Source organism: Medicago sativa, chromosome 4 (assembly GCF_051527215.1).
Source record: "Medicago sativa cultivar Bolivia chromosome 4, Bolivia_mono, whole genome shotgun sequence".
NCBI lineage: Eukaryota > Viridiplantae > Streptophyta > Magnoliopsida > Fabales > Fabaceae > Medicago > Medicago sativa.
In genome coordinates this window covers 15,701,347-15,713,716 of record NC_140752.1, presented here as the reverse complement: position 1 = coordinate 15,713,716, position 12,370 = coordinate 15,701,347, and the positions used below count along the sequence as shown (strand labels likewise).

Sequence of the window (12,370 nt, the reverse complement as noted above, 5' to 3'; positions counted from 1 at the left end):
AAAAACCAGCTTTGCAATTTGCATGATGAGAAATTTTATTCTCCCTTTGTCTTTTTCTTTTACATTTTTTCATTCACTTACACACCAAAAAGTATTCTTAAAAGAATTTCAATCTTTAATTACTTGAAAATAATCTATAATATTAATCATGAAAGCATATAAAAATTAAAATATAATCTATTTTTGACAGTATAAAAGCTGAACATGATGGGAATACATACCCCATTCCAAAAATATCTGCAAAACACACAGAAACAAAGATATCACTGGCTATAACCGGTAACTATCCGGTCACTATAGAAACCCTACTATGTCTACACTTTCATCCTTTCATAGTTCACACTTTGTTTTGTTTCCTTGTTCCAAAGAAACAACAATCTGAACTCTTTGTTTAGACTCTCGTGTGTTTTGCGTGTGTTTTTGTGTGTATCATCAAATTCTCAATCACTTTGACGTATCAATTTTTTTTCTGTCATCATAATAATAAACTTAACATCACCATTAATTATTATACCTTCTTTCTTTTTTTGTCACTTCCATCACTTCAATCCAGCTTCATCTATAAAAAGTTTCATATTTTAGTATTTTTTTTCATTTGGGTCATTAAGATTTTTTAGTATTTGAATGAAGTTTTAATATATTTTTTCTATGGCTAGTGATGAGGGTTTTGAAGGTTACCATGTCCCACAACAAAGTAGAAGAGATAAGCTTAGAGTTATTGTGGCTCAAAATCAACAACCTCATGAACCTTTACTTCCTTTCTATGATTCTTCTTCTTTCATTACTAATTTTACTAACCAACAAGGTTTGAAGCATAATTCATGTTCTTCTTCTAATTCTATGAAGGATTTAGAGTGTTCTAATTTGATGATGCGTTTTTCAAGAGAAGATCAAGGAAAAAGGGTCATGAATATGAATATTTCTTCTTCTAACAACTCTTGTTCAGTTTCTCATCATCCTTATTTTGAGACTTTGAATAATAACAATCAAGGAAATAATAATAACCCTTTTCTTTATCAAGCACAAAACATTCAAAATCTTAGACAATTTGATGAACAACATAGTAGTACAAGTACTATGATGTTGAATAATCATGAGCCTTTGTCTTTGTCACTTTCATCAAATAAAAGTGTTAGTAGTAATTTACCTTTGGAGTTGAACCTACAAAGATATGGATCTATGATTTATGGTGGTGGAGGTGTGATTCAAGGGTTGGTTGAAGGAGGAGGAGGAGGAGGAAGTGGGGGTTCAGTTCCATTTACTGGATATGCTTCTGTTTTGAAGGATTCTAGGTTTTTGAAACCAGCTCAAGAATTGTTGGAAGAGATGTGTGATGTTGGAAATCTTGGTGTTTGTGGTGAGAAGGTTGTTGTTGTGGCTGATTCTTCTTTGATGATGGAATCTCCTTTGGAAAGATTGAGTGAAGAAGATCCATTTGGTGATGGTCGCAATAAATCAAGATTGTTGACTATGCTTGATGAGGTTTGTTATTGAATTTTTTATTTTATTTTGTTTTCATTTTTTGTTTTTCTATGTCTTTATGATTTTTGTTATTGTCATGTCAAAATTTTCATTTTGATGCACTGTTTTTTTCTTCTTTTGTCGGTTGAGTTCATGTTTGATGTTTACTGTTTATTATTTTTGTCATTTTGTGTGGATGGACTTACTGTTTTAGTCTGTTAGATTAATATACTTAATTATATCTAGATTAATTTCCATTTTTATTTTTTTTTGGAGATTTCTAAATCTTTATTGATACATGACTTATTCTAAATACTCTCAATTTGGGTGTTGTTGTTCTTAATGTTTAGTGCTTATGTTATTATTTTATTATTAATGTATAGTTTATTATTAAGTATTCTTTTAAAAAGTGGACGGTTTATTTTGTTAGTGGTAGGCTAACATAAGGTTTGATTGGTTGCATGAAACTAGTTTAGCTTTTGTTTCATGGATGATATCTTAATTTATGTGCATTAAGGTTATGTCTTAATTTCTAATTAATAGGTTAATAGGTTAGTTTTATGGATAATCTTTATTCTATTTACATTAAGATTCTTGCATTATATTGTGATGGATGGCCTCGGTGAACTCAATTGGCTTTTTAAGAAAAGTTAATGGGAAGGAATATATGCATGGAGATTGGTATTGTAAAGTGCATGCCAACCATAGATTTCTTTTTTAAGTGACTATGTCACCCAATTTGTAGGGATGATTTGCTTAAAGTTATACTATATTGAAGGAATCCATTGGAAAAGATTTATACTTCAAAAAAGCTTGTAGTGATATGATTATTGTGATTTTAAAAGTTAAAGAAACTTATATTTTTAGATGATAATAAGGTGATTGGCCTTTATGTAAGATTGGCTTTACTTGTTTGGTATTATTTTACATGTCATTCAAATTCATGATATGATTGAATATTTCACACTATTTCTCCCTTAAATTATTGGTATACACCTCATGCCCTAATTATAAGTGAAATTTTGTTTGGGTCTATTTATAAGGAAAAAAGTTGCAACCGGCAAGATGAAATTATTGCTTAAAAAACTTTTTTTACCCTAATTTAAAGTTTTTGTTTTTCTAATATTTCACAATTTTCTATGGAAGTATATTGGTTAAAACATTCAAAAAGTTAGAAAAATAAATAACTTCATTGGTTTTGATGTTTTATTGTTAATTTATAGACCAATTTGTTAATGGTCTAAATATACAATTGTATTGAAAATTGTGTATTCAATTTTCTGATAAGTTTAATAATTGTTTTCTTAAAGACAATTTCTATTTTTTTTATTCTTTAAATGGTGTCCCAAAAGCACCTTAACAAGTTCCTTCAAGGTACACCCTCTAGTCATAATTATAAGAAAAAAATCTATTTTTTAGGTTCATTCAATAAATCATTTATGTAGTCTATATATAAGTCACATACATTATTTATTGAACGAATCTTAAAAGTGAATTTTTGCTTATAGTTGTGACCGGAGGGTGTACATGTGAGCAATACTCTTTCTTATATTTGGGACAAGAAGGAGTCTGTGTAACAAGAAAGTACATAGAAGATTCATCAAAAAAAAAGAAAAAAGAAAATAGAATCATAAATAATCTTGTGGTACATATTTAATTGGTGGATGTTTTATTCTCTATTGTGATATTAGATATTTATATGTACTATTTCCAATATGACAATAATCGTGATAAAATGTAGCTTGAAATGAACGTTATGTATGTCTTGGCTTGTGGAGTTTATCTAGAAAAAGAAATGGGTTGTAATTAAACTACTTTTATCTATTGATCTTGATGGGAAAAAATGTGTATATTTTAATAAACTATCAAAATGCTTAGGGAAAAAAATGTTCTCACTCATGTTTCGTTTTTCAGATTGTTCTTATTTGTTAAAATAACATGAAAATAATGTGAGAACGTTGATAATTCACTAGGTATTTACATGTACCATATTATAGTCCATGCTACATGTGCCTTTTCTTCGGTTGGAACCTATCTTTTCAAACCCATATTTCAGAATCTAATTATTTTTGTAGAAATGTACTGCAGAAGGTTGTCTTCTAAGTACTACTAATTACTAATATGACATCAATACTTTATTCAATGAATCTCTCATTTAAAACCAAAATCAGAAATTCCATTTTAGCCTTAAACCCTCGTGTGAAACTTGTGTTAATTTATTTTTAATGAAATAAATATAAGAAAGTAACATAGAAGCTTTAAATGTGAATTTTAATTGAAACTAACTAAGCTTAAAGTGTTAAGCTAACTATCCCGTGATCTTAGGGCATTGGTTAAAGTACTTGAATAAGTAAGTTTGCATAAAAAGGCCGTGTAATTATTGCAAGACAAGTAAAAATTTGTATAAGTTTCTACTAGTAGATTCCTTAACCAATGCTCTTAGGACATTGGTTAGCGAAACCCTAATTATATAACCACTTCAAGGAAAACGTTTGTTTCAAAGAATGTCCTAAATTATGAATCACATACACATCATTCACTTGTGAAGGATCCTTGTTTAAGAATTAAAATGGTGCAAGTCATGACGGCCAACATAAATCTATAAATCTATAACTGTAAAATAGTATGTGTTAATTTTCTATTTTTTGACCAAGAAATGACTATGCAATCAAATGTGCTTTGCTTGTTTTCTTTAATATAATCCTTTTGCTGTTTCATTGATATGTTTTATCTGCCCCTCTGAGACGAACTATGTTCTATACTTATTATCCGTCGGTCCTGGTGTTTGTGTCGGTGCTTCATAGGTTTCTATTAACCTTCAGTTGACAATGTTTGATATTTAATCATGATTGTGACATTTATTCTATATTTTTACTCAACAGGTTTATAAGCGGTACAGGCAATACTACCAACAGATGCAATCGGTCGTAACATCATTTGAGTATGTTTCCGGCCTCAACAATGCAGCTCCTTATGCAAGTTTGGCGATAAAAGCTATGTCCAAACATTTTAGATGCTTGAAGAAGGCAATTACTGACCAACTACAGTTCAATAATAAGGCGCATTTTCACACAAGCAACCGGAAGGAAGAATCTCCTAGATTTGGCAATAGTGAAAGAGGGGGACCTTACAGCCATAGGTCAGGTTATCTTGAGCAGCAACAACCTGTATGGCGACCTCAAAGAGGACTCCCCGAGCGTGCTGTGACTGTTCTTAGAGCATGGCTTTTTGAACACTTTCTGCATCCGTAAGTGCCATTCTATGTTTCGTTTATTTCGATTAAGCAATGCCTTGGTCAAATTTGATATACCAATAAAGGCATGATGCTGTTTCCTCCATTGCCGAAAATTGAAACATCTGTGCTGGGTTTTATATTGTCAAATCGTTATTTTAGTTCTTGAATGTGTACGGAGGGTGTCACAATAGACCCTGAATGTATTAAAATTACAAACACATCCCTGAATTATATTTTTTGTTAGTAATTTCGTCCACTAAATTGAACAAAATGGATATTCGAGGACAAATCTAACTAGCGAAAGACACATTTGAATATCAAAGTCATAAACGAAATACACATTCTCGGGTGTTTTTGTAATTTTGTTATATTCAAGAACTATAATGACAATGCTCGACACATTCAAGGACTTGAATGATTATTTACTCGTTTTATATTTTAGTCAGGATCACGGTCGTGTTGCTTTAGGATCTTGATAGATGTAATGCAACTGCAATTGTAATCGCAATGACCGTGGTGGTGACTTCAAAATCAAAAGCTTTTACATTTCTGGCATTTTGATTGCTTATTTTTTGTTCCCTGTGCAGCTATCCTACTGATACAGATAAAATAATGTTGGCTAAACAAACTGGTCTGTCGCGTAGCCAGGTAAGCGTTATCTCGATACTAAACGATCCAATGAATTTTAATCCTACCAATATAACAATATCTATCTTGTGTATCAGGTGTCTAATTGGTTCATAAATGCACGAGTAAGGCTTTGGAAACCAATGGTGGAAGAAATTCACATGCTAGAAACAAGGCAAACTCCAAATGATTCACAACAAAAGGAAGAAAATTGTAGGAACAAATCAAGTGATCATCATCATCATTTGCCTTCAGATACTTCTCTAGTTTCCGAGAATCCATCTACATCGACAGATAAGTTTCATGACGCCACTTACAAGCGCGCCGTAAATGAAATTCCTAACATACCAATTAGGAGTCAAGGACAACATCAACAACAACAACAACAACAAATGAGTCTACCTTTTCAACATGTAGGTGTTGGAATGAATATTGTTGGTAGTGGAAGCAATAATAGCAATCATAGTAATAATAATAATAATAATAATAGTAATGTGTCATTGACACTAGGGCTTTATCAAAATCATGGGATTGGTTTAGCTGAACCATTTCCTTTAAGTGCAGCTCAAAGATTTGGTCTTGGCCTTGAAACCAATAATGAAGGTAATTATGTTATGAGTGGTTTTGAATCACAAAATAGGCATTTTGGAAGAGATGTAATTGGTGGGCAAATGTTTCATGACTTTGTAGGATGAAGATTTTTTTCAATATAATTAGTACTTGTATGTACGTTTATTTTGATTGGAGTGATATACTATTTACTAACCAAGTTTCTCTTGTGCTTTTATAAACCATTAGAAACTAGGAAGAAAAATGAGCTATTGAAATATTGATTTATGGTACTTTACAGATTGAGGGTGAAATGTTGTTTTTATTTAGATGAGACGAATGAAGGTTGTAAAGTTTGTGTAAATTAATTAGGCTGATACTTTTCTCATCGTATGAGTTTCTCAAAATGTTTCAACCTGTTTTGAAGGTTTTTATGGGATGTTTATGATGTTTGGATTTTATCATCTAAACTCTATAGGACGCGTAAGAAATCAATAGGATGGGAAAAGAATTAGTCAATTAATTGATTTTGGGTGGGCTTGGTATTGTGTCTTGGCCTGATCCAATTAAAATTTGTTGCAAGCCTTATCCACTAAAATTTCACCCTGCACTCCTCAATCATTTGACTTCACCCCCACAAAATATTCAAAGAACATGAGCTAAAGTTTTTCATTTGGGGTTGGCCTAGTGGTTGGCTTGAGATCTTGGAGTGTGCTCCTCTCAAGGTCTCAAGTTCGATTTCATCTGGTGTCAATTTCGGTGGGCAAGTTTATACATAGTTTTGCTCTGGCTTAGAACGGGGCCCCCGCAAGTGGGCGGTGGGATTGGTTCCCTCAAATTAGTCGGTCCTTTTGGATCGGATACTGAGTTTTAAAAAAAAAAGTTTTTCAGTTGCTAAAATTGTAAACCAGGAAACTAGAAAAAGAGATTTTTGATATTTAACCATGGTTGAACGATGTCTAAAATGTAGTTTGGACAAAAGTTTAAAACCGAGTGTTTTAGAAAAGTTTTCTACAATGTTAATAAAACTTAGTTTATTTACCCTCCTAAAATTCAATATATTCACCTCATGTTTAATATATTGAATTTCAGGAGAGTGAATAAACCAAGTTTTATGGACATTCGGGAAAACTTTTACAAAACTTTGTGGTTTACACTTTTGTCTAATTTTATCATGGTTGAATCGTGACTAAAAATTTTTAATATCTTTTTTCAAATTTTTTCGATTTACAATTTTGGCTGCTAGTAAACTTAACTCAAGTTTTCTGAAAAATTTCAATTCCAGAAAGCTTTTACGTACTAGGAATATTTTAGAATTCTTTATGGTTTATCGGGATGAAAGTTTAAATGTATAGGGGCGTAAAGCAAAATTTTACTTATTCATTGATAATCCACAAGAAGAAAAACCAAGTTTCTTTTAGTTTTCCATACTTCAAGATAATTAACAAAGTTTAAGTTACAGAACTGTAGAATGAAAGGCGTTAACTCGATAATCCACTATTATTGGAAGATGAACCATGCAATAAGCTTCTCTAAAATGAATGCTAAAATATTTTTTTAGGTCTAGTGAATGCTAAAATATTAATGATAAATTCTGTAGTCTTTATTGGAGCAGTTTATATAGTGTGGATATTCCAGAATCCTGATGTCCAAATAGTTTAGATAGTTTAGAGATTTATTCAGTGTCACAACATTGATAGCTCTTACAATTCATTTCAATAACTAGTTCTTTTGGCCACTCTATTGGGTTTCTCAAGGAATAGTGTTTTAGGTTATTTTTGTTTGGACATCATTATTACGATTTATGTTTATTTATTTTTCTTTCAAAAGTGGTCATAAAAGCTTTTTAAATAGTTCTAAGAAATTTATTTTTTTGACAAAAGTTCTAAGAATGTTGGTACTTTATAAAATTATCCTTCATGAGAAAGATAAAATGAAGAACTGAAAGAAGAGAGAGTAATGAATTTGCAAGGATATAATTTGGGACATTGATATCCTAAAACGATTTATAATTTAGGTCAATTTTTTCTCTCAAAACGACTTATAATTTGGGACGGAGGAAGTACCATGTGACGGAAAGAGTAATAGTTAAATAGGAGTATTTTTTTGGTTACAAGTTAAATAGGAGTATAGTGATAGATAAAATGCTACATCGCAGAACATTTAATTAGTGTGTGAGCTGCTAGACTTGGATAAAATTGTAGTCCCTCAACTTTAGTAACAAAACTCTAATTAAAAGTACATTTTAATTAAGAAAGTAATTCACCCTCCATAAAATTTAAAAAGGATAATAGGAGTATTTCTTCAACGTAGCTTACAACATTTGAGAAAGTCTCTTTCAATACCCCCCATGCAATAGAATTTGCATTCCTCACGATAGCTTAATTGTGATCCAAATCCAGTCAAGACATGGTCGTAGAATCGGGAATTTGCTTTATTTGGCTAACTAGTAATTGGCACAAAAATGGTCCAGAATATATTATTTTTGGCTAACTAGTAATTGGCACTATTAATTCTGGTAACAAACCAATGCTTTATGCTCACAATATATTATAGGATTCTCCTTAACAAGGAAATATTATATATCTTACAATTGAACTTGAGAATAATGCTCTTATGTGGCCCTATTCAGTGTAACATATGGTCCAGAAAATAAATAGACTAAGCAATTGATACAACATCGAAATTATATAATTTCTCAATCCGCCCCGCTACATTGCTCAAATATATCAAAATACACTATGTGAGTCGTGCTTCCGATAATGAGTGATAGATGGAAAAATTATCCATAAATTAACATGTATGCCTAGCTAGTAACGTTGTAGCAGGGCCGGTTCGAGGGGCGGTAAGAAAGTAGTCAAATCTCAAAATGTAAATTCATTTTACGTATGTGAAATTGACTTAAAAACTCATACAAGTTCACCTCATATTAAAATTATACATACATACTTACACACACACATTAATAATTTGAAATTTCAACTCAATTATATATAAAAAAAAACATATATGAACAAAATAAAATCAGTAAAGAAGAAAATGAACCAAATGTGAAAATTGGGATGGAAAGGTAAAAAAAAAAAAATTATTGCGAGTTTACGTGAGTTTACTGAGTTCACTACAAATTTAGTTGACTAAACTTAGTTTCATTCCGAGTTTAATAAAATTAAATTTTACATCCGAATCAACTCAAAATAGACAACTCGTGGAATCACACAGTTCCACAAATTAAATCGTGATTTTAACACCATTATCGGTCGCAAGTAAATTAAGCCTCCAATTTATTTATTTTTATTTAATAATAATATTAATTTTATTATGATTAATATTTTTAGGCCTCATAGTATACATTTTACTCACTAATTTTTCTTATATATTAGTTCAGTAAAAAACTAATTAATCATATGAATGAATTTAATATTTACTATTATATTTTTTAATTATATATTCAATTCTATTGTTGTTAGTTTTTAAAAGACCTCGTTTTAAGTTTCTTTTTGCGAAGGAGGGTACCTTTTATCAAGAGATTTGGAGAGACAGCACATGTTTTATTGAATTAGCTATGTGTATAGTTTCAGCTTTAGAGTTTTTTCATAACAAATTTTTCCTTTTAAAAATAAAATGTTTTGATCCTATTGATTTGTTGGAAACCGATCATGCAATGTTGCATGACATCTCTTGAAATTGGTATCAATTCTTGGGGGATTAAATGGAAGTATTTGTAGGAAGCTAGCTCATCTTATTTGTTGTTGCATTTAGGTTGATGCTTATTTCGATCAAAAAAGAAAGAAAAAGGTTGATGCTTCTCTTTTGAATTATAGGAATGTTCAAACTCGACAAGTGATGGTTTATATGATTCAACATTTGCCACATCTTCATGTTTGAATAATCTCTATTCATACGATATTGGATGTGAATATTGTGCGGGCTAAGGATTACAATTGTTTGCGGTTGATGCATCTTGGAAACACGGGTTATTTTTGAAAAAATAATGATATTTGTAGAATCATTGTGTGACAATTTTTGAGATGTTTTTTTAATCTTTCTATTGGTCAAAAACAACAAAGAGAGAAAGAGAAAGGTAGTTAAAACATTATGAGAATATGATACCGTATAAAATACCCGACATGTTATACTCAATGCTTTATAAAATACTCTGCAATTGTATATTGGATGTATTCCGGAGAGAGAGAGAGAGAGAAAGAAAATTATTAAAAAATGATCGTAAAAATATAATATACCTTTTTATATAATAATTATTTAGTTGCATTTGGATAAACAATTTAATGAACATTTAAATTCTTAAACACCCTTGCTAAAAAAAAATCTTAAACACTCATCAGGTTAAGAACATGCATGAATGCTGGTGAAGTAGCATACATATATTCAAGGATTAATCAAACATATGTATGTATCTGAAGACATCATGTGGCTCTCAAAAGGCATATTATAGAGCATAAAATTCCTATCTCATTTTACAGTCATCATTTTGGGACCATAATCTCGATTATTCTATGCATGCATGCAAAAATTGTACCACAATACTTGAGATCTGAAATTGACATATACTTTGCGAACCACTATATATAAGTTTCTACCATCATTCTAATGATTATCAACCTCCTACAATCATTTACACACATGTTCCTTTATTTAACACCCATTTGCTCAATAAGAAAAAAAAAAATTGCCTCAATAAATATTTCTTGGTTATTGGTTCAAGAATTGGTAATCTGCATCCTGAGGTGTAGATCAACATAAACTCTCTCCAATCTTAATTATAAGCAACTTTTTAGTTTTTAAATTAATTCAAAAAATGATGTATATACCACATACATCATTTATTGAATGAATCTAAAAAGTATAAATTTGGTTATAACTGAGACAAGGGGGTATGTGTTTCTTCTATCTACTCCTCGGGATGCTGATTACCTCTTCTTTATTATCGATTAAGAAAACTAGACATAACCATTTCAATAAACTTTATTAGTCCATTGCTTTCATAAAGAGGTATTGGGTGAGGATTGGATAATCTGCATCCTGCGGTCTAGAACAATATATTTGTTGTGTCTAGACCTTAGGATGCAGATTACCCCATTCTTATCACCAATGTAGAATAATTAATTAGTATTATTACGAAGCAAATAATCAACATCATTAGGTCTAGCTTTGTTTAGGTTTTAACATCAATATTTTTCAATGCATGCATTATGCAACTTTGCACTATATCCAGAACAAAATTTTGTGAGAAGGGAGGAGACTATCTGTTGGATTTTTTAACGCATGCCAAATAAGAGGAGTGTAGACTCGATGTCTCTTGGAGAAGGGACGGTCAAAAAGCTTTAGGGATGGTGAGTGCCACATAGATTAGATCCAACATGAAAAAAAGATAAGGGACGTAAACTAGTGATCAAGAGATAGACTAATAGTATATGTTAAGATTCTCTTAGGTTTTGTGATCAAGAGATAAACTAATTGTGTTATGTTAAGATTCTCATGGGTTTTATTCAAGGGTTTGGATGGGTGGGAAACGGAGTTTTTTTTTTTTTTTTTTTTTTTGGGGGGGGGGGGAGGGGGTGTAGAAAAATAGAGAAATCGAAATCTTTCACATTTTTTGAATGAGTAATTTTTTGAAGAATGATAATCAAATACTTATGATTAATATATTTTTAAATTTAAGAATGTCACAACAATATAGATTGAAGCTGAAACTGAATATGTTACAACATCACTTGCTGCTTGTCTAGGCATATAGCTTCAAATGCTTGTTGGTACAGAAGAAAGCATGAAACTACTAGTTGATAATGTGTCTAATATCAATCTTGCCAAACATTTAGTAGCACAAGGTAGGGGCAAGCACATAGAAAGAAAATTCCATTTGCTGCGTGACCAAGAGAATACAGAAAGGCTGGAGCTGAAATATTGCAAGGCATAGTTGCAATTAGCTAAAATACTCACCAAACCATTGAAGAGAAGCAGATTTGATGATGGATATGAGGGCTTTATCCAACATGAATTAGGTGGTGTGTTATAGAGTAATTCAATGTTGATTAATAAGTGGTTAGTTAACTGTTAGAGTTAGTTAAGTATTAGTATGGTTAGTTTTCTAACTGTTACTTGAAATGCAAGTAACAAAGTTGTTAAATGTAGTTAATTGAGATACTTGCTATATAAGCAAGTCACATGTTGTAACTCATAACTAAGTAATTGAATAAACTTTGACTCTTTCAATTTGTGCTATTCTCTTTTCTCTCTAATTCTTCTTCTTCCAAATTAACAAACTTGTTCCAACACTTAGTACACTTGTTAGGAAACTTTGATTCTTTAATCCTATTTTATTTTTGAACTGTATATCTAGTTTTTAGAAGATAGGATATGCATCCGACTAAGATTAAAGAAAGTATATGTCTTATATATTGCCGACCAATGACTATATGCACAGTCGAATAGAATTTCTAAGACAATAGTGAGTGAGAGACAAAACCCTATTCGACTGCT

The 12,370-nt window shown here is 31.0% G+C and overlaps 1 protein-coding gene across 1 annotated transcript; it reads left to right on the top strand.

Moving 5' to 3' along the window:
* The first annotated feature begins 339 nt into the window (after positions 1-339).
* On the top strand, positions 340-6,088 carry LOC146926700 (BEL1-like homeodomain protein 9). The gene is made up of 4 exons (XM_085700186.1): positions 340-1,482; positions 4,344-4,708; positions 5,284-5,344; positions 5,422-6,088. Exons 1-4 carry the CDS (start codon positions 649-651, stop codon positions 6,016-6,018), a joined length of 1,857 nt encoding a protein of 618 aa, XP_085556312.1. The 5' UTR covers positions 340-648; the 3' UTR covers positions 6,019-6,088.
* The last annotated feature ends 6,282 nt before the right edge of the window (positions 6,089-12,370 follow it).

Coding starts and splice junctions, on each gene's coding strand:
- LOC146926700 (XM_085700186.1), top strand. CDS start 649: ATGGCTAGTGATGAGGGTTTTGAAGGTTACCATGTCCCACAACAAAGT. Junction 1,483..4,343: donor TGTTGACTATGCTTGATGAG/GTTTGTTATTGA, acceptor TTTACTCAACAG/GTTTATAAGCGGTACAGGCA. Junction 4,709..5,283: donor TTTGAACACTTTCTGCATCC/GTAAGTGCCATT, acceptor TTCCCTGTGCAG/CTATCCTACTGATACAGATA.